General features: G+C 42.0%; 1 protein-coding gene across 5 annotated transcripts in view; it reads right to left on the reverse strand.

Annotated features, from left to right (window-relative positions):
- Positions 1 to 727: 727 nt before the first annotated feature.
- Pmfbp1 (polyamine modulated factor 1 binding protein 1) overlaps positions 728 to 27,289 on the reverse strand; it is a 55,341-nt gene continuing 28,779 nt past the window's right edge. Inside the window, exons 7-22 of one of the 5 annotated variants that reach the window (XM_087211040.1) lie at positions 26,707 to 26,817; positions 24,168 to 24,294; positions 23,930 to 24,087; positions 16,368 to 16,608; positions 14,151 to 14,340; positions 13,835 to 13,988; positions 13,087 to 13,254; positions 12,688 to 12,825; positions 8,677 to 8,841; positions 7,998 to 8,165; positions 7,543 to 7,710; positions 6,655 to 6,758; positions 6,030 to 6,104; positions 2,502 to 2,737; positions 2,382 to 2,414; positions 736 to 1,976 (exon numbers count right to left, since the gene is read on the reverse strand). In XM_087211040.1, the coding sequence (XP_087067166.1) occupies positions 2,407 to 2,414; positions 2,502 to 2,737; positions 6,030 to 6,104; positions 6,655 to 6,758; positions 7,543 to 7,710; positions 7,998 to 8,165; positions 8,677 to 8,841; positions 12,688 to 12,825; positions 13,087 to 13,254; positions 13,835 to 13,988; positions 14,151 to 14,340; positions 16,368 to 16,608; positions 23,930 to 24,087; positions 24,168 to 24,294; positions 26,707 to 26,817 (2,211 nt within the window). In that variant the 3' untranslated portion in view covers positions 736 to 1,976; positions 2,382 to 2,406. Of the gene's footprint in view, positions 2,738 to 6,029; positions 6,105 to 6,654; positions 6,759 to 7,542; positions 7,711 to 7,997; positions 8,166 to 8,676; positions 8,842 to 12,687; positions 12,826 to 13,086; positions 13,255 to 13,834; positions 13,989 to 14,150; positions 14,341 to 16,367; positions 16,609 to 23,929; positions 24,088 to 24,167; positions 24,295 to 26,706; positions 26,818 to 27,289 lie in introns of all 5 variants that reach the window. The other 4 variants (XM_087210985.1, XM_004842924.3, XM_021256769.2 and 1 more) reach the window with 4 other exon arrangements.

A 27,289-nucleotide genomic window follows, 5' to 3' on the forward strand; every position in this document is an offset into this window, starting at 1 on the left:
GGTAATTTCTAAGTATTTGATTCTTTTTGATGCTATTGTAAATGGAATTATTTTTATAAGTTTCTTTTCAGATTGGTCTTTGTTAATATATAGAAATGCAACTGATTTTGTGTGTGTTGACTTTGTGTTCTGCTATTCAGTAGAGTTCATGTTTAATTCTAACAGTTTTGTGTGGAATATTTAGGGTTTTCCACATGTAAGATCATATCATCTGTGAACAGAGATAATTTTACTTCTTCTTTTCCAATTTGGATGCCTTTTCTTTTTCCTACCTAATTGCTCTGGCAAGAACTTCCAGTACTATGTTGAATAGAAGTGATGAAAGTGGGCATCCTTGCTTTACTCCTGATCTTAGAGGAAAAGTTTGTAGTCTTTTGGGATTGAATATGATGTTTGCTGTGGGTTTTTCATATGCGGTTTTTATTATATTGAGATAGCTTCCTTCCATTCCTAGTTTGTTGAATTTTGCAAACATTTTGTAAATATTTCTTTTTACTATCAGGTGTTCAAATTACTTTGTAGGAACTCAATTCTTTGCCTATTTTTAAAAAGAACTGTAGGCAGGCAACACTGAGCATCCCTGCCTTCCTCCTATATTTAAAGAAACTACATTTCTCTGAACTCAGTTTTCTGCCTGCCTGGGCTTTCACAGCCAGATGTCTGGGTTAGATATCAATATTTTTCTACCACTTTGCTCTCCATAACATACTATCTGCTTTGTTTTGGTGTAATCACTCCACAAGGAATAAAAATCAACTTTGAAAAAAAAGTACATTCAAAATCCCCAAGGGTTGTAATTTTAGCCAACATACATGAAACTTTTTGGAACTTAAAGAGATAAAGTACCTTTTTAGTAGACCAGATGGGATTTTAATGACTTTGAATTTTTGTTTGAATAAATGATCCATGCCTAGGACTACGCAGCAATTTCAACAGTACCAAGTTTTCCAGTCTAAACCAAATGAGACAGTCAAAAGCACATAAACAGACAACCACATTGAGACAGAAACTACCAGAGATGCTCATCACCCTACCTCACACTTCTGAACTTGCCCTTTCCAAGTCCTGGAAGGGTCATTCTATGAAACAAGCGACTATTAGTGGTGAATTTTCTTGGTGTTTATTTGGCTGGGGATGGAGGAAGGAATATTTAAGAATCATTGTCAAGCTTAGGTTTCTTCCTTCGCTTTTCCTGCCTCCTCAGAAATGCAAGCTTTTTCATTCTTTACCCTAGTAGCTATTTGTTTCCATTTCCTACAGACTAGAAATACAAATTCTAGACATGTACTCAGTTAAACAAAATCCTACCACAATAAAATAGTTTACCTGTCCTTAGAGTTTGTTATAATGGAATTTTACTTGTATTGAGGTGGCTGGGGAGAAAAATGAAATTATTAAAAAGAGGAACGTAATATGGCAGCCAGGGAGGAAGCAGATGGCTTCCTCTTGCTCTCTTCCTTGGAAAATATATCCCTTATTTCTTTTGCTTTCAGTTGGGTCTCAGGATTACATTCTTTCTTGGAAAAAGGGTTTGTAGATTTTTTTTTTTCTATTTAAGAGATGGAACAAATAAAAGGAGTTAACTTTGTTGGTTTAAAAATGAATTCAGATAATTCAGAAGCTTGCTTTGGACCAGTATCTTAGAATCTGGAGAAAAAAGAGACAACGGTGTTCCTGAGGGCTGGTGGGGCAGAGATGTCTGCAAGAACCAAGCACTCTGACAACTGCTGTGCTCATGTCTTTATTGTAGAGTTTGGGCCTGGAGGTGGAAGTATGGTTTCAAGGCTTGCTCCTTCCCTTGCATGAAGTGGATGAAACTTAGTAAAATGTTAGCATCTTGCAAAATCGGCTGGGACCTTGATATATTCCCGGAAGAGCTGATCCAAATCAAGAACAATGGGAACTCATGGTCCTTTGAAAACTCAGACAGAAATGATGCTCAGGGAAAAGATGCTGATTCTAGCAATAGGAGGAACCTGAGGAACAGGGAGGAAGTGAGAGTTTTGGTTTGAGGAGAAATTAATGATGTGATTCCTCAAGGACTGGCCTCATGGCCAGGCAGCTCTGCTGCGGGGTGACTTCTTCCCTCTTGTGTAACATTTTGTTTAGAAGTGGCAGGAAAAGTAGCTGTGGACCAGGCTGGGTGGGGATGGGATGCTCTTGCGGGGCTTTCAAAACTGGAGGATGATGCCTGTTTTCTCTTTGCCCACACTTCTCAAAAAATATTGGGTCAGGGGAGGGGATGGGTCTGAGATATGAGGTACCAGGGCATCATCAACAGTCTTACATCAGAATGGGCTTTAATTTGCTTCTTTCCTCTACAGAGACCAATTATCATTGGTCCAGGGTAGCTAAACAAATGACTTGAGATCACGACTGACCTGTTTTCTTCTGTGAATTCTCCATCTAGTGATCTTTGAAAAAATAATATCACACTGTTGTTTTGGCACATGGGACTAAAAAGGGGAACATCACCGTAACAAAAGACATGGCAGATGTACCTGAGCACTGGGGCATCCCAACATACTTGGTGATGCCCATTCTCCAGCCCGTGTCCTGGGCTGTCCCCCTCCAGCCCAATGCACCACACACTTTCCCTCTTTGTGTGGGCTCCAGTTTGCTCGGGCCTAGGGCTCTGCACAGCCTTGTGTTCTCGGCTTTCATTTTCTTTTCTTCTATCTCAGTCTTCAGCTTCTTGTTTTCCTGTTGCAGATGGACCATTACATTATGGAGGTGGCTGTGAAGAGGAGGGGAAGGGACAGGTTAGTGTTTGGTATGCTTGAACTACTGGAAAAAACTGATAAAGGTGTCTCAGGAAAGAGGGCATGGATGCTCAGTTCTTTTCAGAGCTGGGTTCTGATGCTGCATGGAAATGGAGGCCTGTGCGTATGTCCTGGCATACTCTGTCAGCTCTGGGCCTGACCTGACTATTGGAGTGCATGTAAGGATCCAGTTTGACAAATGAAAGAAATATGAAGAGTCAGAAGGCTAAGAACAATTCTGATCATGGGTCCTTGGGTTCTCATGGTCATTCCTAGGAAAGCCTACTCTAGTGCTAACACCAAAGTCCAAGTTTTTCAAGTTCTCTCTGCCTCCCTTTGCTGAAGAGCAGGGAGCATAGAGGATCCAGGCTCTGTTGAGAACTTGGGCAAATTTCTTATTTCCTTTTTTTTCTGGTGGTCCTGGGGATTGAGCCCAGAGCCTTGCACTTGCTGACCAAGTGGTCTATCACAGAACTACATCTCCAGCCCTTTTATTTTGAGACAGTTTCATTAAGTTGTCCAGGCTGGTCTTGAACTTGTGATTCTCCTGATTCAGACTCCTGAGTAGCTCATTATTTCCATTTTAAAGATGAGGAAATAAGAGGCTGTAATGTAGGTTAAGGGAAAGATAATTAAACCTATTTCCTATAGCCATTTCAATAAATGGCGGCTATTATTAGTAGTTATATTCCTCTAAATTAATGTTGACAGCAGTGGGGGATAGTGGGCTCTGAAACAGAACTTCTGGAACTGGAATTCTGGCTCTCCCACTTACTAGCTGTGAGACCAGGGGCAAGTTCCTTAGCCTTCCAGTTCCTCATCTATAAATGGCGTCTCTACCTGCAGTCAGTCTCTGACTTACCATGGTTCAAGTTCACAGTGATGGGAAAATGATACACATTTAGTAGAAACAGTGCTTTGGAGTTTTTCCCTGAGTAGTGATATGCAGTAGGATCCTCTTTCGAGGTATTGGGCAGTGGCAGTGAGCTGCAGCTTCCAATCAGCCACAGGATCATGAGGGGAAACAACTGCTACTCTACAGGGCACTGTGTTGCTGAGCTGTAATGTTTGGTAAGTGAGGTGCACATTTCAATTTAATATTTTCAACTTATGATGGGCTTATCCCAGAGTACCCCATTTTAAGTCAAGGAGCATCTGTATGTTGAACCACTGAGGTCTTAGGGAGATTAAATGTTAATGCAGGTAAAGCACTTAGAGCGTATGCTAACAATAAATATAAGTCGAGCATTACTATTATCATTAAAAGATGGTACCTGAGTGTGGTGGTGCATAACTGTAGTCCCAGCACTCTAGAGGGCTGAGGCAGGAGGACTGCACATTTGAGCCCAGCCTAGGCAACTTAGTGAATTAATATATATAATTAATATAAAAAGTGACTTAGTGACTTAATTATAAGATATTTTTTAAAAAAGGGCTGGGGATGTAGCTCAGTGTAAAGGACCTAGGTTCAATCCCTGCTACCTAAAACAAAATAAAAACACAGGAAATAAAAAAAAGATTTCCTTCAAATAGGATCAAGCAAAACTCAAAAATGAGTTCTTTGTGAAACAGAACTTCCTGGAACTTGGCACAATATAAGAAAAAGCCTGAAATTATCTGGTACTTGTCAGATTCTGCCAACTTTTAGTTAATCTCCTTGGAAAATGTTCTTTTGTACAGTGAAAAAATGTCACATTCCTTTAAGGAGGAAATCAAAGAAATGAATCCTCAACCTCTTCTCTGGGTGTATGTGTCACTCGCTTGCTCTCCACAAACCTGGCCAGCTCTGAACACACCTCTTCCCCTGTGGTGCCTTGCTCCATGTGCCACTGGGCTGGAAGTGGGATGCTGGGACTGCCCTCAGTCCCTGGCTCTCTGTCACTCTCTCTGCTCTCATGCCAGCATTCCTGATGCCTTGAATATCCCATTCTGCCCGTCCATGTCCTGGCCTCTGGGTCCTTGACCTACTTATGGCAGTGGTGTTGTCTTCCCCTTCCGTTTACCTTACCTAAGGTCAAAGCTGGGAGGAGAGCTTTCCAACTGGAAGTCTCAAATAGGTTCCAGTCATGCCAAGGCACTGATGCCTTCAGCCCTCAGAGCAGGGTTTGGGTCAGCTGCTCCTTGTTCAACTTTGTCCCACGTAGGCCCATCACACACATCCCTTGTGTGCCAAACACATGTGGTCATTTTCTAAGTGTTCCCTGACAAAAGCTTGGGAGCACTGTCCTAGGGCTTGTCATCATTGGTTTTTTACACACCCCAAATCTCTGTTTTGGATATTTAACCTGTTAAGATTTGTGTCTAAATGTACCCCCATAGCCTCACGTGGTCATAGGTCGGGCTTTTCAGAGGTGGCTGGATCTGGAGCGGGTGATGCTGGGATCAAGGGTGTGTGATTATTAAATTAGTTCACTGATTGATTTGACATAGTTTGGGGTAGGATTAAGAGTGCCCCACCCTGGGTATGAGTGCTATCACTCTAAGGATGGGTAGCCTGGATAAGTATAAGGGACAGAAAGAGGGTCTCTGGTTGCTTGTCACTTGCTGCTTGCTGCTTTTGCTGTCTTCTGCCTGCCATGAACTGTTTCTCCTCTGCCATGCCCCTCTGCCATGCCACCCTGCTGTGGAGTCAGTTGATTATGCACTGAAACCTCTACAAACTGTGAGCCAAAATAAACCTTTCCTTCTTTAACATTGGGTGTCAGGTATTTTGTCTTAGCAGTGAGGAAAAGTAACTAAGACAATTCCTTCACCTCTATTCTCCAGCTTTCTGTACTCTCACACCCCACTCTCCACACACCCAGCTCAGACCATGCAGGTGAGGCAAGATTTAGAGAAGGCTGTAGCCACAGGTACAAGGGACATATGTGTCTAGGGGGACAGAGGAACCCCCATCCTGGACTGCTCACTTCAGACTCCTCCATGAAAAGATATTTTTTCTGTGTGCCTTTGTTTGGGGATCTCTGGTACAGCAGCCACACCCTACCCTGACTAGTCCCACCTGCCTCAGTGCCTGCTCCCCTCTCACAGGTGGGAGGAGGAAGGAGCATGGAGATTGTTACACCTCCTTTGTTTTGGGAAAGGAATTTAGGCCCAGTAAGCCCTAGTGATGTGCCCACTGTCATGTAGATATGGATTCAGGACTCAAGCATCCGTTCAATGTACTAGGCCTCTTTCCCCCTGGGATCTGACCACATACTGAATGACAAAGCCAGCCCTGGCTCATTAGATCCCAAGAAGCAGCCAGGATGGGGTGGGATGACTTACTCCTTTTCACCAGTCAGCTTAGCGATGTATTTGACCTGTTCACGGAGCTTGTTTCCTAGTTTCTCATTGGTGATCCTGTAATAGAATCCACAGAAGAGAACAGCAACTGGTTCCACAGACTCCCATAAGCAAGGAGGACACACACTGGCCGGCTGGGACACTGGATATTCTTAGCAAGGTTTCTGCTGGATCCTAGATTCACATACTTCAACCACCCTGTCCCAGAGCTAGAGCCTTCCTAGCCCATGGACTCTCTGTACTCAACTGCTGTGTAAAATAAATCACTGTGAGTTCAGGGAATGAGTTCAAAAGATCCAGGTGAAACTAATTCCAGGTTGGGCAGAGGAAATTTGACCCCTCAGAAGCACCCCTCCCATCTTGGTGCTGCCCTATCCCGTCACAGGACTTTTCAAACCTGCCATAAGAGTTGGGCCCCCTCCATCTAACTCTCAACCCTTGGGTGTAGGCTGAGACGGGATCAGTTTCCTGGGAGCACAGAGTGTGTGTGTGTGTGTGTGTGTGTGTGTGTGTGTGTGTGTGTGTGTGAGAGAGAGAGAGACTCATCACTGGCACATGTGTGGTTCCTCACCTCATCCTGGGCCTTGGAACCTTCCCTTTTACTTACTTTTGCTCTTTTGCCCACTGTTCCATGTTGCACATAATCTGATCGTTGTCTCGGTGGAGCCTACAGGGGTCTTTGGGCACAGATCGAGGAGGCAGGCAGCAGGGCTTTCATACAGGAAGAAATTGAGACAGTAGGGGCATGGGAGCACAGACCTGTCACCTCTCTCCTCCCAAATTAGATCTTTTTTCTCTTCGTGGGAGAAGGAAAATCTGCTCTGCTGTTCAACCCAAAGCCAGAGAGGTCATACTAGCACCTCCACCTCCACTGTGCAGGTTGCACCCACACGGAGGTGGTATCTCTGAGGAGGCACCATTTATGGCAGAGGCACAGCAGATTTATACACTTAAAATAATGACTTTCAGGCCAAAGGCACCGAATGACTTGTCCTAAAAAAGTATGCTAAGCTATTTTTTTTTAACAGATGGAAAAATGATATCTGGAGGAAGAGATGGCTTCTTTCTAATTTGAACAAAGGCTCCAGGGCCACTCAGATGTCCTGAGGCCTCCTGCCATAAACTCACTGCTCAGGGAGCTGCATGGAAGACCTATCCAGAAGATCACTTATCCAATTCTACGGCAGGGTCTGGGTCTACTGAATGTGTCAGGATGAACTGGAGGTGCTGCCCAGTGGGTTCTCTGAGTCAGGGGTGGCTGAGGTACCCTGCAGTCTCTTCTCTGCAATGGGACCTTTGTTTTGATTAGTCTCTTTCTATCAACAAAACCACAAGAATAGAGTTGGGTTGAAACAGCTACTTTGGTCCTGTAATATCCACCCCTGCCTTCTGTTGGAGTGGTAAGGTGTCCTTTCCTTGCTCCCAGCACCTGGACTCCATAAAGGACAGTCTATTGTGCCAGGAAGGATCAAGAGGAAGCAACAGAAGTGCCCACCTCCTTCTCATCTGCAAGGAGGTTCTCTTTCAGGGTGGCCATTTCCTCCTGGAACTCCCTGAGCTGAGTCTCTTTCGCTGCCAGCATCTTGAGGTCATTCTGGTGCTGCTTCTGCCACTGCATCACCTGGTTGCTCATCTCCTCTAGCTTTTTGTCAAAGGCATGCACCTGCTCAGGAGCACAAAGTGAGGAGAAGGAAACCAGGGGACACAATGACAAGGACAAAGGGTGCTTTCTCAACCTTGGACTTGTTGGGGGTATTTTATTCCCAGTGGCCAGCAGAGGGCGCCCCTGCTCTGACCTTTGCTGCTTCTGTTTGAAGTTTGAGAAGCCAAAAAAGTGAAGGGAACCCATTAGCCAAAGGGTATGGTTTAGCGCTAAATAATTCTGGATACAAAAGGTGGCCTCATGAACCCCCAAGAGGAAAGCAGCTCGAGCCCCTGGCTTTTCCTCACCTCTATCTCACTCTCCTGGTGGAAGCCTTGCAGTTTTTTTAATTCCACATTGAGCTTTTTCATTTTCTCCTCATAAGCAAGAATTTCATCTTCCAGCTGAGTTTTCCTCTCTTGGGTCTGTAACAAGTTTCGCTGCAGGCTCTTGGTTTCTGAGGTTGCATGATTGAGCTTCCAGTAAAAACAATGAGGATGAGAGTGGTCACCACAGCCCTTTGGCCCTTTCTGTGTGGTCCTGAATGGAGAAGGGTTCAATCCCTCCTGTCCTCTGCCCCAGGGGTGCAGATGGTTACCTCACCTAGGGTTCCAGAGACGGGTAGGAAGTGACAGTTGTTGGTTTTCTGCAGCCTTCCAGCCCCAGCCATCCATTCCCTGCCCCATTTCTTATTTTCCAGGGCATGAATTTCCCTGACAATCCGGGCTTTGGTAAAACCTTGCCCCCAAGTCACTCATGTACAGAAAGATTTGTTAGATTCAGCCTCTTTGGCCACTCCCCCGACCCCGGTCCTGAAAAAGCCTCGCTAAGAAGAAGCAGGCCTTCTGTGGACAGATACCCCAGCCTAAGTAAGGGTTTGAGATGCTTTCGAGATAGTCAGTCATGCAGGAAACTGGCTCTTGCACCTCTCACATCACCCTGTTTTTGTCTGAAAACTAGCTGGGAGTTGAGAGGGTACGGTCTCACCTTCTCCAGGGCTTGTGTCAGGTCATCTTGGCAGGCAGCTGACTTCCGGGATAAGTCTTCATAGACTTCTTTAGTGACCATGGTCTGGAGATAATGGTTCTCTTTTTTCACGGCCTGCTCTAGCTGGGTCTTCAGACTCATTATGGATACCTTCTGGTGGGTTATCTTTAGGGAGCAAGAATGTCACTGTCAGGACCCCAGCTTCCGGCCACCGAAACACTCTCCATGACTATAGGAAGTGGACAACAGCTGGGCTCTCTGCTCTCCACAAGAACCTTCAAAGCAGTCTGTATTAACTCACATCTTCAAATCACTGCTATAAATGTACAGTTATCTTTCTAGGCTCCTTTGCATCCCTCCACCTACCTTTCCTCTTTTAGTTAGCACATTCTCCAAATACAAGGAACTACACAGAAAGTCTCTTTCATTAGACTCTGTGGCCTTTGATTCAGATTTGGAATCCAATTCTAGGTTACTAGACATAGTGTTTCATTTGTGTTTTATGCTTTCCCTAGTTTGTGGCATAATTCACTAGACTGGATGGGCCATGGAAGTGGGACTAGGTGTGTGTTTCACTGCTGTTCCCCTATTGCTATAGCTCAGAGCATGGCACATAATAAATACCAAATCAATTTTTAAAACAAATTACTGGAATGAAATATTGCATTGTTTGGAGTTAAAGATCCAAATATTGTTTGAAGTTAGAGATCAGTTGAACACACAGTTCTAGTAGACATTTGTTTAAAAGCAACTATGTCTTAAATTTAGATGAGTTAAGCCTGGGGTCAAAGGATCTGGGCTGAGGTCCAGGTTCTGTCATTTACTTATTTCTTAGGCTTCAGTTTCTGCTTCCACTAATTGGGATACAGTAATTTCAACTGTTTCATACAGTTTTTGTGATGACCAAATGAGATGAATAGCACTTTGTGAGGTGTCAATTGCTCTATGACTGTGAGTTATTATCATAAACATAGGGGACCCATCTTATATACTTTAAGTCCAGGACAGAGATTTGTTTCTAAGTCTGGAAATGTAGGGAAATCTTAAAAAGTCATATATCTGACTTCTGTTCTTTGGTATTCCAGGACACCTACATACTCTTTTGAGTTTTCTTGCTTTATATGCAGTAACTGCTTAGTGCTGAACAAACATATTACTTTTGCAGATGAATGTTGAGGATCTTCAGCCCTAGGAATTAGTGAGATGAAAAGTGTTGGTTTGCATTTTTAACCCTTTATTTTACATGCCCAAGTGGTGAAATGATTCCTAGACATGAAATAATTTGTTCTTCTGGAAATAACATTTTTTTCCTAGGGATTTCTGAAACAAAACAAAATGAAATGAAACAAAATAAAATCAAACCAAACCAATCCATGGAATCAGCAGGGTCTTCCCAGTAACCCAGGGGAGTCACTGGAGAAACTACAGTCACTGTAAGTAGTTGATAAATGGTGACTGAAGTGAAAAATGTCACCATGGAGGGTGGTTTAGAAAAAAAAAGCTAAAATGGAAACTTTATTTTAAATTTTGCTAACATAAATGATTTTGCTTAGAAAAACATAATGGAAATCTGCATAGATGGAAATTACAGAATCAGGAGTTCTAAAGAAGGTTCTCATAAACATCCACTCTTAGCCAGGTGTGGTGGTGCACACCTATAATCCCACCATTAGGGAAGCTGAAGGAGCAGGATCATGAGTTCAAGGCCAGTCTGGGGTCCATAGTGACATGTGTCTCAAAAAGCAAACAAGCAAACAAAAGTATTAGGTTGAGATGGTTTTATAAGTGAATTCCACTAGCCATTCTGGAATCCTCACTTTCAGTGATTCCATCAGTTAGTCTGATCAATTATGCCACTGAATTTTCCCTGATGCCATTCTATCCAGAATAACAGTAGCCTCCTAACTAGTCTCTTTTCTTCCATATCCACTCCTCCCCTAATCCATTTCCACACATTAGTCAGAGTTATATTTTCAAAATTTAAATAAGATCAAATCATCTCTCTTGTCCCTTTGAGGAAATCTTATCAACAGCTTTGCATTTCTCTTACCCCAAATTGCTTAAAAGAGGTCATAATGTCTGCCTATCTTCATAATCTTATTCCATGCCAATGCCTTCTTTGATCAGTACACTCCGGTCATACTAGCCTTATTTTACTTCCTAGAGTGTGCCAAGTATGCATTAAAAGATTGACACAAGAAATCTCCAGTAAAACACACACACACACACACACACACACACACACACACAGATCGATACATGATACACATCAGGACTCATTCTCAAAATGCAAGGATGGGTGCAAATTAGGATTAATTAATTTTATTCATTACATCACTGATTTAAGGAGAAAGATGATATAATCATCTTGATGGTTTTAAAAAAGCATTTAATAAAATTCAACATCCATACTGAGAAAATCCTTAGTAACTGAAGAATGGAAGAAACTTGATAAAGGAGAGCAACAAGAAGCCTTCAAGGAACATCATGCTGAAACAGATGCATTCTGTTAAAAGCAAGAAAAGATGCTTGCTAACACTCCTGGCATTGGACATCACACTGAAGGTAGTCCAATGCAGCAAGACCAGAAAAATAAAATATATATAAATGTTGCAAAGAAATAGCTGGAAAAGTTTTGTTGCTTGAAAATGATATCTATTTAAAATCCATGATAACTGAAAATTTATTATAACTTATAAGTGAGTTTAATAAGATATCCAAATGTAGGATTTATAAATGAATGATATTTTCTATTAACTATAATAAGGTATAAAATATAGTAGAAAAATATACTAGAATAAAATAAATGGAGAGTCTCAAGACATATTGCCTTGTTTTTGGATGGGAAATTTTAAAATCAAAGTGTGGAAAATTGATTAAAGGAAGTGGATTTTAGAAAGCAAAACTAAGCTCATTTATCTTTCCTTTTTTTGTGCTACTGGGGGTTGAACACAGGGACTTCCCATTGAGGTACATCCTAACCTTCCTTATACCTCCTTTTTTGAAATAAACTCTCACTAAATTGCTAAGTCGCCCAGGCTGGGCTTGAACTTTCGATCCTCCTGCCTCAGCCTCCCAGAGCACTGGTATTACATGTGTGAACCACCACACCTGGGTGAAACTAAGAGTATTTCTTTTTTTATTTGTTTTTTTTTTTGGTACCGGGGATCAAACTTGGGTCCTTGTGCTTGCGAGGCAGGCAGTCGAACCACTGAGCTAAATCCCCGGCCCAACTAAACCTATTTCTAATGGCTATTTCAATTGATTCAATATGTTTATTATGTGTGGGGTATGCTTTTTAAAAGTTGGGGTATGCTTTTAAAAAGTTTGAACATGCTTACACATTAAACAAACAAAACAAAACAACTTTCTAGCTTAGCTGTCCAGTGGGCCCTTGCCAAGTGTTGAGGCTGTGTGCCTGATGCTGCCCAAGGTTATCTACTACTGTGGAAGAACAGTGCTTGCTGAGACCAGTGGAGTTCTTGACAAGGGCAGCATGGGAATGGAATATGCATGACTTTCCCCAAGGACTCTAGTGTTTTGCTTCTTGCTGTTTACCATAGAGCCCTATAAAACCAGTACTTAGCAAAGGAAGATTGGTGAGTTAGGTAGTGTTGCAGTGCATAAGTCATCCACTGCTCTGTACATAACCCCTAATAAACTCATTTATCTGCCAAGCTAGACTTGCCTGAGTCATTCTTTGGTCAGTTGTGCTCTCTCAATTCAGAGTTAGATGTTTCTTTTACATCTGTCCTGGAAACTTATGGAATACCAGGTATGAAATAAAACTTTCCACATAGGAAAGAAACATTTCTTTGGCTTAGAAGCCCGGTCCTGAAGGCCACCTGTCCCTCTCTTAAGGAGAGAGATAGAGCTGCAGGTGGCACCAGATGCAGTTGGCTGAGCCACTTAGCTGCACTGCTGTGGAGGAGGAGACACAGGTAACAGATTTCAAGCCAATTGTCACAGCATTCAAGTTCCTCACCCCCTTGGGGGTTCCTGTCTGCTTACCTGTATGTTCAATTCTTGAATGACTTGCTGGGTGGCATTGTATTTGCTGATAGAGGCTTCCAGTTGTGTAGAATAATGCACCAACTCTTCTCGGAGATTCTCGTTTTCCTCTTCTAGCTTTCTCAGCTTCTCTTTTAACTGCTCTCCACATTAAAGAGCAAAGCCCGGAAAAGAGTTGTTAACCTCAGACTACTATCAACACTTTCTCTTCCTTCCTCCCCATTGCGCCTCGGTGCACTATGGTGTCCTGGCCTCCTTGTTCTCCTACTCCCTGAACTTTTCTTTCCCTCCTTTCCCTCCTGAGCTCTGAGCACCCCTGGCCTCTGCATCGCTCCTGGCCCAGCTAGGTCCATGCCTGGCTTTGGATTCATTATCGGTCTCTGCCAAGATTCTCCTCACCATTTTGTCCTTCTTTTTTTCTTCCTGTCGAACAACCTCAAGTTCTTCCTCCAGCAGCTTCTCCTGTTCTTTGCTCTTTTTCAGCTGCTCTTTTTTCTCCTCCAGTAACTTCCTTACCTCCTGAATGTCATCTTCTAGCTTGCTTTTGGCAGATAATAGGTCCTTGTGCTGGAAAAATAAAGACTAGGCTGGTAGGAAGCCTGTATTATATTTTGGAAAAGAAATCCAGACAATTGCACCCAGGGAAAGGCTGAAATAAGTGTGAAGATAATTTCTTAGTTCTATGGTATGTGTAATAAAAATTTTGCTTTGATGTTCTGCAACATTTTTTCTTTGTTTAATTAGACCAATTTATTTTATTTATAGATCCAAGTCCCACAGAATAATCCTTCTCTCCCACTTACTTACCAAATCTTTTGACACAAAAACCTTTTTGAATAAAGTTTTAAGCAATCTTAGGAAAGCACAAAAAGAATATTTCAGAGATCAAAGACTTTAAATTGACTGACAAGGATAGCTTTTGAATCCCAGAAAGAGCTATGCATCCTTTGATTATTTTTGTGTTTAATTCTTGAAAATGCTTATTACTGGCCCTGGGAACTGTTGCAGAGTGGCTGGTGCAGCATTCTAACACAAATCCTAGACAGTCAGTTTGCATGGTTTGGGTGACATCTTCCCAAATAAATACCAACATATTTGATTCAGGTAGGATAGATGCCACACCTGGCTGCCCACTTGCCCTTCATACCTGGTGCTGAAAGTGTCTGGCCTGATCTTGTAATTCATTTATTTTTACTTCGTCCTCAGCCACTGTCTTCTGAAGCTTTCTCCTTTCCTTGTCTGCATTTTCCAACTTCTTTAGAATCTCAGCAACTTCTGAGGTTAGCTCTTCTACCCGTTTCCTAAGGCAAAGTGGGAACAGGAAGATGGATTTCAGTGCCTATGTTGGCCAAGTGGAGCTGGCCCTTTGGGGACTCCTTGCTTTTCCACCCTTGGCATCTGCCCACATGGTCCTGGCTGGCTCTCAAGGACAGATCCTTTCTCTGGCAGTGATCCAGAGGTACCTGTTATGTGACAGTTCCTCTTCAGCCAGCAAGGACTCCTTCTGCAGCTTCTGCAGCTCTCTTTGCTGCTCTTGGATGGTGTTTGCCTTCTGCTTGTCCTCATAAATGCAGCTCTGAAGTTTCTTCTCAACACCGTCCAGGTTCTGCTCTGCCAGCCTGGTCTTTTCCTTATATTGTGCTGCTTGTTGAGCTGCAGAAGCCAAGAGACAAGCCGGACATGATGGAAGACATGTATGAAGGAGCATGTGTGAAGATTGGACTCGCAAAACTGGCTAAAGCATCTGTCATTTCACTGTGTGAGATACTTCAATTTCTAATCTGCCTTCACTTCATTTCATGTTAGTCCTAAGGAGCTGTGTTAATTATCTGTTCTCAACTACTTTCTAGCCATGGATTTTATCTTGACTAAAAGTAAACAGATTGGTAGAAATTACTCAGTATCTCCTGTGTGACTTATCATTAGGGGCAAATCCTGACCCTCACAGAGTTTAGAGTCTAGTGAGGGAACTATCATTGTCCCTTTCTCATAGACAAAATGGAATGGTATTTATATATTTATTTTTAGTGCTGGGGACTGAACCCAGAGCCTTGCACATGCTGAGTACCTGTTCTACCACTGAGCTACACCTCTAGCCGAAGAACCCAGGAGAATTGAACTCAGGAAGAGAGATCCAAGGGGTTAGGACAGTTGGAGATGGACTTGTGGAGGGACAGAAGTTGAGCCTTAGAGGAAGAAGTAGGGGAGAGTTTCAGGTGGGCAATTGTTAGACCAAATGCTTGGGGAAGGGAATGGAGAAGGCATGTGGAGGACAGGAAGAGACCAATTTGATTGGAAAGGAAAACGAGAGAGATCATGAGCTAAAAAGTCTAATAGGCTAAAGAGTCAGTAACTGGGTGGATTAGAAAAGGCTTCATGGACTTTAAAGGCCTAAGAGAAATGTTTATATTTTATTCAGTGAACAGATAACTGATATGAGGGCAAGAGTGCCTTAGGAAAATTAGGATGCATCTGAGCAAGACTCTCAGCAAGACCCCTTCATCCCATGTCATTGCCTCCCCTGAGGCGAAAGCATCTCAGTAAGGGTTCTTTCACACAAAATGTGTCCCTCACCCTATACTTTCTACTGTAAATGTCACTCTTCTCTCTTTGCTTCTAGGAAGTCTCTCAGCATAGGAAGAAGGATGGTGTCACTACTGAAATAGCGACATATCTTGGAAGGGGGGGAGTGATTTTTTTAAGTAGTGGAGAGAAAAGTTCAGTTTTGGAATTGTTGAGAGAGGAGTGTGGGTGGGTTGCCCAGGGGAAGTTCTCTAAAGACAAGACTGGCCACAGCTGCAAAGTCAGTGTTGGGGCACCGAGATTTGGAGTCATCAACAGAGAAATATAACTAAGAGGAGGAGTGGAGCTCACCAAAGAGTGAGTTTAGAGGGAGAGAGAGGGGTAGATGGCCATAGTCAGAGCAGGAGGGAGAAAGAGAAAACAGTGATAAGATTTAGGGAAGAATGAGAGGAAATGCTGAGCAATGAAATTTGAATGTTGGTGCCTAACGGTGTCAGGAGACAAAGTTAAAGGAGGGTGAGGGGGGAAGCCAAACTTGGGACCTTCTTAAACTAATAATTAATCACCTAATATAAAATTTACCCTTTAAAAATAGACAATCCAGGTTTTAGTATATTCACAAAGTTGGGCAACCATTATCAATATCTAACTCAAGAACATTTTTATCATTCCCAAAGAAATCCTGTACCCAAGGCCACAAGACCTAAGAAAGTGGTCTCCACAGAGGGTCAAGGACACGATCTCCATTGAAAGCTATGCAGAAGAGAATGCGTTTGGAGGGCAGAATTAAAAACCAGCAGGGGAGAGGTGAGCTGTGTTGAAGGGCCTGGAGAAGATGGAGCGGAACATGCTGCAAAGGAGCAAATGCAGAGCCTTGCCCTCCCTGTGGCCAGGGAGGGATGGGATCTTTATTTGAGACGGCTGAGAAAATAGCAGTTGTATGAGTTCAGCAGCTACTTTCCCAAGCTGTAGCCAAGCCTTCAGAGAGGAGGTGAGCTGAGGGGTGAGGGAAGGACTTCAAGATGGCCGTGGGAACATCTCTGAGATGCAAGCTGAGAAAAGGTGGAGTGAGATGTGGAGGGGTCCATTTGGAGGAGGGGGCTACTCTAGCCTCCTGGGTTGGAAGGGTGGTAGGGTGGTGCCTGCTGGGGCCTCACCTGCCAGCCTCTGCTGCTGCTTGGCCTCTTCCAGACTGTCTGTCAGCTTCTGGACATCAGCCTTTAGGGCTTCGCACTCCACTTTGCTCTCGTCCTTGTTTGCCTCTTTCCTGGTCATTTCGAGTTCCTTCGTTATACACTGCTGGCTCTCCAGCTCCATCTCCTTCTTCCTGAAATAGTTCTGAATGTGGCTCAGCTTCTTCTCTAGCTCATGCAGCATTTTATCCTTCTCTTGGAGCAACTGGGGAGATCAAAGTGGGGATGCTGAGCAAGGCCTGAGTGGCGGCAGGTGAAATCAGTTGGGGATTGTTCTTGAGCCCTCGTTCAAGCTGTTGTCATCTCTTCCCTAGATACTGCAAGAGCCTCCTCCTATCTGTGCTCTCAATTACTACCACTGGTCCCTCAGGCTGTAATCAAGAAAATCACCAGAGGGGCCCTTTAAAAGTGGGAGTCTGCTCTTTTGCCTCAGTTCAAAACCCTTGCTGGCTTCCATCTCACTTAAAAAAGGCCCAGATCCTTAAAATGACCTTCTGAGATGCTCATGCTCTGGTCCTGCCTAGGATGCCTGTCTATCAGCCACCCCCACCTCTCTCGGCCTCAGCTGGCCTCCCAGAGCAGCTCAAGCAGACTCTACCTCAGGGCCTTTGTGCTTGCCACACCCTCTGCCTGCAATGTTCTTTCTCAAGAGGTTGCTGGAGTGAGTCTCTCACTCAAATCAAATCTCTGACCCAATGTCATCTTACTAGAAAAGCCTTCCACTACTACTACACCATATGTAAAATAACCATCAGGAATTTATTGGTTCCTGGCATCAATATGTAGGTATTACATATTAATTTTGTTATTTGTTTATTGTTTTTCTCCCCATGAGAACAGGGATGTTGTACATCTTGGTATATTCGTAGTGTTTAAAACAGACCATGGCATATTGAAAGTGCTCAAGAATATTTGTTGACCGAGTGTGTGAATGACTTAAAGGTGTCTATCAGACTCCTTGCTTCAATTTGCCATCTCTCCAAATGCCTCTATTTTGACTGGTGGGTTTCTGGCATCCTTTGAAACAGGAGGTTTTAATGACCAGCCAGTCAATCACTGGATTATTATTATTTTTATTTATATATTAGTTGGTACATTATAGGTATACAATACATTTACATTTATCATTGGGTGTTTGTACCTGAACATGATGTATCTTAGTTCTTATTTTTTCCCCATTACCTATGTGCCCTTCACCCCCACCACCCTTCCCTATTTACATAGACTTTGTTTCCATTTTTTTTTCTTTCTCATAATTTTTCCTTCCCTTTCTTCCCTTTCCCCTTCCCCTCCTGCCACCCCTCCACCTTTGGACCTTTTCCTATTTCAAATTATCAATTATTCATTTTAATCATTTTCATCCTTATTTACACTTTCAGTTTCTCACACTAGAGCAACTATTTGGTATTTACACATGTGTGTCCTATTTATTTCACTTAAGAGCATGGCCTCAATATGCATCCATTTAGCTATAAATGATTCTAGTTTCTCGTTCTTTATGGCTGAGTAGTACTCCATTTTATTAAAAAAACACATCTTCTTTATCCAGTTTCCAGTTGATGGGCACTTGGGCTGTTTCCAAGCTTTAGCTATTACAAACTGTGCCACTATAAACATGGGTGCACATATATCGCTGTGGTATGATTCTTTTAATTCTTTGGGGAAGATACCCAGCAGGGGAATAGCTGGGTCAAATGGGACCTGTAGCCCTAGTTCTTTGAGGCATCTCCATACTGATTTCCACAGTGGTTGCACCAGTCTGCACTCCCACCAACAATGGAGAAGGGTTTCTTTCTCTCCACACCCCCACCAACATTTGTTATTGATTAATTTCTTGATAGCAGCCATTCTTTCTGGGGTGAGGTGGAATCTCAGTGTTGTTTTCATCTGCATCTCTCGAATGACCAGTGATGTTGAACATTTTTTCATATATTTATTTGCTGTTTTTACTTCTTTGTCTGAGAAATGTCTGTTCATTTCAGATGCCCATTTTTGAATTGGGTCTTTGAATTTGGGGGGTCTGATTTTTTTCAATTCTTTATATATTCTAGATAGTAGACCTTTGTCTGAGGTACAGCTGCTAAAAATTTCTTCCCATATTGTAGGTTGTCTCTTAGCTCTGTTGGTAGTTTCTCTTGCAGTGCAGAAGCTTTTTAATAAGATGAAGTCCCAGTTGTTCATTCTTTGTGCTAGTTCCCGTGCTACTGAAGTCTTGTTCATAAAGTCTTTTCCTATGCCAATGTCATTGAGAGTTCTATCTAACTTATCTTCCAGCAAGTTTACTGTTTCTGTCTTGATATTTAGCTCTTTAATCCACTTTGATCTTAGTTTAGTGCATGGTGATAGGTATGGGTCTAGTTTTAATCTTTGACAGGTTGAAATCCAGTTTTTCCAACACCATTTATTAAATAGGTGATCTTTTCTCCAATGAGGGTGATTGGCTCCTTTGTCAAAGATGAGGTGGCTGAGTATGTCTGGAGTTGTTTCTGCATCTTCTAATCTATTCCACTGATCCTCAGGTCTGTTTCTTTGTCAGTACCATGCTGTTTTTATCACAGTAGCTTTGTAGTATAGTTTCAAGTTGGAGATTGTGATACCCCCCAGCCATGTCTCTGTTGCTTAGAATTGCTTTAGCTATTCTAGGTCTCTTCTGGTTCCAAATGAATTTTTGGATTGTTTTTTCTAGTTCTGTGAAGTATATTGTTGGAATTTCAATTGATATTCCATTAAATCTATATAGTAGTTTTGGAAGTATGGCCATTTTCACTATATTGGTTCTTCTTACCCAGGAACAAGGGATATCTTTCCATTTTCTTATATCATCTTTGATCTCCTTCTTCAGAGTGCTGTAGTTTTCAGTGTAGAGGTCTTTTGCTTCCTTTGTTAGGTTGATTCCTAGATATTTCATTTTTTTAGATGCTATTGTAAAAGGAATTATTTCCCCAATTTCTCTCTCAATGGGTCTGCTATTTGTGTATAAGAAGGCTATTGTCTTTTGAGTGTTGACCTTATATCCAGCTACTCTACTGAATCTGTCAATTAGGTCTAGAAGGCTTTTGACTGAGTTTTTTGGGTCTTCTATGTAAAGTATCACATCATCAGCAAATAATGACAGTTTCACTTCTCCCTTTCCTATCTTTATTCCTTTTATTTCTTTCTTTTGTCTAATTGCTATGGCTAATGTTTCCAGAACAATATTGTTTCAGTTTTTGACCATCCAGTATGATGTTGGCTGTTGGTTTTCATAGATAGCCTTAATCAGGTTGAGATAAAGACCTTCTATTCCAATTTTCTGTAGCATTTTTATCATGAATGGGTGCTGGATTTTGTCAAATGCCTGTCTGCATCTATTGAGATGATCATATGGTTTTTGTCCTTGACTCTGTTAATATAATGTATTACATTTATTGATTTATGGATGTTGAACCAACCTTGCATCCCTGGGATAAATCTGACTGGTCAGAGTGTTTGATCTTCTTGATGAGCCTCTGTATTCTGTTTGTCAGCATCTTGTTGAGGATTTTTGCATCTATGTTCATTAGGGAGATTGGCCTGTAGTTCTGTTTTTGGGTTGGGTCTTTCCCTAGTTTTGGAATCAAAGTAACACTTGCTTCCAGGAATGAATTTGGAAGCCTTGCTTCCCTTTCAATTTCCTTGATGAGTTTAAAGAGTAATGGTGATAATTCTTCTTTAAACATCTTGTAGAATTCGAGAGTGAACCCATCAGGACCTGGGCTTTTCTGTGTTGGTAAATTTTTTATTACATTTTCAATTCCACTCATTGTTATTGGGGTGTTTAGAATTTCTATATATTCTTCATTTAACTTTGGCAATTTGTATGTATCTAGGAATCTGTCCATTTCTTCTGTGTTTTTCATTTTATTAGAGTACAGGTTCTCAAAGTAGGTATTGATGATCCTATGAATTTCTACTGGATCTGTTGTGGATTCACCTTTTTCATTCTTAATTGCATGGATTTGAGCCTTTTCTTTCCTTTTTTTGATAAGGTTGGCTAAAGGTTTATCAATTTTATTTATTCTTTCAAAAAACCAGCTCTTTGATTCATTGATTTTTTGTATCATTCTCTTAGTCTCCATTGCACTGATTTCTGCTCGGATCTTTATAATTTCCTTTCTTGTATGAGCTCTGGGTTTGTTATGCTCTTCTTTTTCTAGGAGCTAGAGGTTCTGCATTAGGTTATTTAACTGAGTTCTCTCTGTTGTCCTAATATGGGCATTCACTGATATGAATTTCCCACATAGAACTGTTTTCATTGTGTCCCACAGATTCCTGTATGTTGTACTGGCATTATCATTTGCTTGTAGAAACTGTCTAATTTCTTCTTTAATTTCCTCTGTGACCCATTGGTTGTTCAGGAGAGTGTTATTCAATTTCCATGTGTTTGTGGGTGTTCTGAGGTTTCTTATGTTATTGATCTCCAGTTTTATTGCACTATGGTCTGATAATATACAGGGGATAACTTCAATTCTTTTACATTTACTTAGATTTGCCCTATGAGCTAGCATGTGATCTATTTTGGAGAATGACCCATGTGCAGCTGAAAATAATGTGTATTCTGATTTTGTGGGGTGGAACACTCTATAAACATCTCTTAAGTCCATTTGTTCAATAGCTTGGTTCAGTTCTAGAATTTCCTTGTTAATTTTTTTCCTAGATGATTTGTCTATTTGTGATAGAGGGGTGTTGAGGTCCCCCACTACAATTTTGTTAGTGCTTATTTGGTTTTTCATGTCCATTAATATTTGTTTTGTATAGTTGGGGCATTCGTATTTGGTGCATAAATATTTAGGATTGTCATCTCTTCCTCTTGGATTGTTCCCTTCAGAAGGATGTAGTGACCATCTTTGTCTCTCGTAATTAGTTTTGGTTTGAAATCTACTTTGTCTGCAAATAAGATTGCTACCTCTGCTTTTTTCTGGGATCCTGTTGCATGGAGAACTGTTTTCCATCCTTTTACTTTCAGTCTATGAATTTCCTTTTGAGTTAGGTGTGTTTCTTGTATACAGCATATTGCTGGGTTTTGGTTCTTAATCCATTCTGTCAGTCTGTTTCTTTTGATTGGTGAATTGAGGCCATTAACATTGATAGTTATAATTGAGAGATATTGACTCATTCTTGCCATGATGTTTCCTTGTTGTTGGCTCTTTTCTTATTTTTCCCCCTTTCCCTTTAGTGCCTTACCTTGCGTGGCGTCTTCTCTCTGTTGGCCCTCATGGAGTTGTGACCTTCATTGTCTTTTTTCTAGGATACTGCATAAAATTGTTTGGAGTGCTGGTTTGGTGTTCATGAAATTTCTCAGGTGTTCTTTGTCATGGAAGTATCTAATTTCCCCATCAATTTTGAAAGATAATTTTGCAGGATACAACATTCTAGGTTGGAAGTTATTTTCTTTTAGGGCTTGAAATACTTTACTCCAGGCTCTCCTTGATTTGAGGGTTTGTGTTGAGAAATCTGCCGTGATTCTGATGGGCTTTCCTTTGTAGGTGATTTGTTTCTTTTCTCTAACTGCCTGTAGAATTTTGTTCTTCTGTTGGGTTTCTGGGATCTTGACTATTATATACCTAGGTGTAGATTTTTTTTTGATTGTGGGTAGGTGGAGTTCTATGTGCCTCACTTATCTGTATGTCCAATTCTTCACGTCTGTCTGGGAAGTTTTCTACTATTACTTCTGTGAACAGTTTTTTTATGTCAATTGTACTTTCTTCTGTTTTTTCATGGACTCCTATCAGTCTTATGTTATTCTTCTTTGCATCATCTAGCAGCTGTTGGATTGATTCCTCATGGTCCCTTACTATCTTTAAGAAATCTCTGTTTTCTTGGTCCTTAACTGCAATCCTGTCTTTTATATCTGATATTCTGTCTTCAGATTCTCTTAGTCTGCTCTGCATGGTTTCAATGGAGTTTTTAATCTCCTGAATATCTGTTTGAATCTGTTTCATGGATTCCTTTTCTTTCTTATGTTGGGTGATCGCAGTTTCCATTTCTTTCTTATGCTGGGCATTCATGGCTTCCAGCATGTTTCTGATCTCATCTATTTTCTTGTCTGTTTCTACTCTAGAGCCTCTAATCATGTCTTTCACTCTACTCACCATCTCTGTATTTATCTGGGAAATTATTTCTGCTTTGAATTTTTCTACAGCCTCACGCATCTGCTTTGTTACTTCCTGTGCTATCAGTTCAGGGTGTCCAGGTGGTTGATTATATGACTTTTCCACCTCATTTCCCCCAGAATTTCCTTTTTTGTGGTGTGGAAGCCTGTGTTTGTGCCTTGCTTAAATGTCTTCTCATTTTTGTTTTTGGTACTGTCCTTGGTTTAATTCCTGGGTTGATATTTCAAAATTGCTTAATGCAGGTATCTTTGTTGCTTGTGTTTAAAACCCTTGTGGAATGATTGCTTTTCAGAGGTGTCTTCCAGATATGGCTTGTGTTTAGGTTTTGAGGTTCTAATGACTCTGAGGCTATTTTATTTTCCTTATACCAGGAAGGAAAACTGATTAGATCAATCACAACATGTTAGGCCAAATGTTACAATCAGCAATACCATAGCATCAAGTGCAGCTTAGAAAATGACAATTTGTGGTAGTTATTAATCTATCACATTTAACTATGTGAAGTATAATACCCTGTGCCTCTGTAGTGAGGGATCAGGTAGCAGAAGAGCTGTAAGGCGGGGCTCGGGAGAGAGATATGGAATTGGGCCTTGCAGGTGCCCACACGGCTAAGTGGAGCACCGGATGAAGGCGGGGCTCCAAGCCGCTCCTGGGACCCCACCGTGCGGTGGACAGGAACTGCAACACAGCTGAGGAGCCTCAGGCTGCTTGGCCAACCCACGGAGAGAAACTCCAGATGAAGGCCCACTGGATTATTTTTAATAGCTCTGATAAAAGTTCAAAGTTGGAATAGTACTAACTATAAACACTTGCCCTGCCTTCACAAGCTTTCTGTTCTTGGTTCCATTTCTAGGCTTTTTCAGGAACTTGATTTATGTTAGCAACTTCAGGTCTCTAGGACATAGCACCATGAACACTTTCAAGCTGCCTGATTTGTGTATTCCTAAGATATTTGTAATTTTTTGGTGTTGCAGATTACACTCAGGACCTCACAAATGCTAGGGAAGTGTACTACTGGGCTATAGCTCTAGCCCTGATATTTTTAATTTTAAAAGGTGGAGTTTTTAATAAGATTGCATATTATTTAATAGAATTTCCTCCCATTCTTAAGCATAAGGAAGTACAAGGGGACAATACAAGTAAGTATGTCCCCAAATCTCTTGAGACACTGCAGGGCTGGGGAAGAACCTCTTTCATATTGACCCTATAAAGGGTCAATGCCTCTATTACGGTCTGGCCGTGACCATACCCATTTGTCTGAAGAGGCCTTAGAGCTGGCCCTGGGGATGCTCAGTCCTGCTGTGCATGTGATGAGGCTGCCCAGGCAATCACAGAAGGTGGAGAAGGCAGAACCTGGCCGAGCCTGGCCTCACACCTGCCTTAATGTTGTCTCACCTTGTATTTCTTCAAAGCAAGCTTCTGGGTCTCTGAAAACTGCAACTGCAGCTCCTGCAGCTGGTGTAGCAGGATGGTGGTTTCCTTATCCTTCCTCTCGATGTGGGCAGATGTCTCCCCCCTCAGCCCATGCAATTCCAGCTCGAGCTTCATCATGTCTGCAACAGGAGGGCAAGGCAGGGTGCTGCCTCTGCTTCCTTCAGGCTCCTTGACTGCAGGACACCCCTACCCTGTTTACCCTTCATGATGTTTTTCTTCTGCTCCGACACGGCTTCCAGTTCCATGCGCAGGTCCTTCACGAGGTTCTGGTACTCCTCCACATGCAGGCACTGGCTGTCCTTCTCCTCCTGCAGGTGCTTCAGGATCTGGCAGTTGGAAGAAGAGCAGGGCAGGGTCAGGACTCAGGGAAGAATGTGTCCTCAAAGGCCAGGTATCCAGAACAGAACGACCCCGAGAGACAGAAAGTAGAACAGTGGTTGCCAAAGGCTGGGGAGAGGAGGATGAGGAGTGACTGCAAACGGTGTGGGATTTCCTTTGGGGTGAAAATAATGTCCTGGAATTAGACAGTGGTCATGGTTGCTCAACCTCTTGAATATACTAAAAAGCAAGGTGAATTTTATGGTTTGTCAATTATATATCAATTTAAAAAATATTTAAAAATGGATACAGCAGACTTCTCATACAAAATGTGCACAAAAGAAACCACCCTTTCCTCTCTGTAGTAGATAAGTCATTTATGGAGCATGTATTGTATGCCAGGCACTATCTTAGGTGCTGAGGAGGGGAGGGCAAAATGCAGAGACACACATCCTTGCCTGCATGGAGCTGGCAAAAATAATGATTTCTAGAAAATGTTAAACATGGACAAGTATTGTGGGAGAAATAAAAGAGCAAAAGGGCCATGGAGGTTGGGGCAGGAGTGGGGGATATGTGTCACAATTTTAAATAGAGTGTGGGTTGATCTCACTGAAAAGGAGGCTTTTGAGAAGCGACTTGCTAGAAGATCGAGGGTGAGCAGTGCTGTAGGCATCTGAGCCAAGAACTTTGCAAGACAGACTAGCCAGTGATGTCTTGGGGAGAAGATATAAAGGAGACCGGTGGGGACAGGATGGGATTAGGGATGGGACGGTAGGAAGAGATGAGGTGACAGGCCTCTTGGTGACCACACTATACAGGGATGGTAGTCCCTCTGCAAGAACTTTGGCTTCTGTTCTGAAGGACAAGGGAATGGGTTCCTCACCCAGAGGAGGTAGGGACTTGTAGCTGAGAAGGAGCAACTCATTGCCCGGGCCTCAGATGGTGCCAGGAGAGTTGTTTATGTGAGCTGAGTTGGCAGGAAAGAGAGCTACAGCATGAAGCCAGGAAGTGACAGCTGAAGTATAGGACAATCACCATGTGATCCAATGTGGACCCTGCAGGGGCTGTACCAACTGAGGGGAGGAGAGGACTCGGGGAAGAAATGGTGACAAGAATCCCTTCATTCCTAACAGAATATCCAAGGGAGCATGAAGACTTTGGACAGAAAACAAAACCATGGAGAAGCCAGCATCATTTAAAAGGGGAATTATTATGAGATCTTGCTGTAGTTCAGGATGTGAATACCATTTAAAATAAATACAGATATTTGTAGTTTCAAAGAGGAAGTACAAAGTTTGATATTGATTCCTCACTCATCTAGCTTTCTGGGATTGGAAGTCCTGAAATGAGCAGTCTCTGTCTCCTAACTGGAGAACCCCTGGGAGAGCGTTATGTGTTGCTACTGTCTTTGCTTGTGTTGTCCCTTTCACAGCATCCTGTCCTGGCCCATGCAGGAATGCCATCACCTGTCCTGCTCTGATGGTCTCCAGTGGTTGGCTTTGCCATGTACCTTAAGTTTAGGCATGACTGACTGACTGACTGAAGACAGAACCTTATTTAGGTGACCTGAGTAAATTTTGGTGATTGGTTTGTCAAATTTTACTATTTGTCTATGTGGATTAACTACTAATTTATTATTAGAATTATTTTTAGGGTGCTACTGGGGCTTGAACCCAAGGCCTTCACACTGAACTACATCCCCATCCCTTTTTAAATTTGTACTTTTATTTTGAGACAGGATCTCACTTAGTTGTCCTTGCTGGACTCAAACTTGCAATCCTCCTGCATCGATCTAGAGTGCTAGGATTACAAGTGTGCCCCCACCGCACCCAGCTGAGTCAATGATACTGCTTTGAATTTTACAGAATTTGCTAAAGAAGATAATGAACCTGCATTAATAATCTCTCATAAATTTGTAACTTTTCAGCTCCAGCCAGACACTGGAAGGCTGGATTGTCCTTTTGAATCAATGAAACCAACAGGAATACTGTCTTGTTTAAGTGTACTGTTAGAAGTAGGTTAAGAGGTAGATGCAATTCCAAAATCTAATGCCGTCACAATCTTTAGAACTTGCCATATATTATACAGATTATCCTTGTGGTAGGGCAAATCAAGATCATACAAATATAAACTATAATATAAAAACAAAAAATAATATGTAAAGCTGTGTATGGGGTGCTGTATTGCTAGCATTCTGGAAGGCTGTGGCAAGAATATTGTGAGTTCACACCCAGCATGGGCAGTTTAGTGACTTAGCAAGACTGCTTCAAAAGAAAAAATTAAAAGGGCTGGGAATATAGCTCAGTGCAAAGGACTTGGGTTCAATTTCCATTACAAAAAAAAAAATAATCAGGAAACCCCATAAGCAAATCCAGCTCAGCCTGATCCCACCAGACATGAATTAGTAAGAGAGCTCCCACCGTTTTTATGTCTTCACAGTCTTCTGAGGAGCTAGGAGGAGGTCTGTGAGTGGCTGTATAGGAAGCAAAATCTGCTTGTAATTTTATCAAAGCCTTTTCACGCTCCAGAACCTGCAAATGAGCATAAGTCGGTTAGGGTGAATGGTTAACGTCACATAGTCTTATTACTATTTTTGCAGGGTGTTCCTTTCTGCAATATAAGTTTGTTGTATCATTATGTAGCTCATTGTGTACTTTCTGTGGAATTGGTAGGGAGAAGGAATTATGATCTCAATCTTCTATCAAAGTTTCCTAGGGCACAGAGAGTGATTTGTCTTAAGTCTATTGATGGCCACATTAAGGACTCTCCTGAACTTTGGTGGAGACGTACTTTATGAGGCAGAAGAAGGTTCTCTAGAGGCTATGATAAACATGTACTTAATCTATCAGAGGACAAGGTTCAGATTCTGGGTTTGAGAATTAAGAAGTTTCTTATAGTATATGTACTTCTTTTTTAAAATTAAAAAAAATGAAAGTTTTGTTTCAATTTCATGGTTTTCTAAATTTGTAGAAAATAATTCAGACAAAACTCAAGCATTGAAAA

This window comes from Heterocephalus glaber, unplaced genomic scaffold (genome assembly GCF_053883595.1).
Source record: "Heterocephalus glaber isolate CG9 unplaced genomic scaffold, H.glaber_assembly_v1.0 deba00000071, whole genome shotgun sequence".
Taxonomy (NCBI): domain Eukaryota; kingdom Metazoa; phylum Chordata; class Mammalia; order Rodentia; family Bathyergidae; genus Heterocephalus; species Heterocephalus glaber.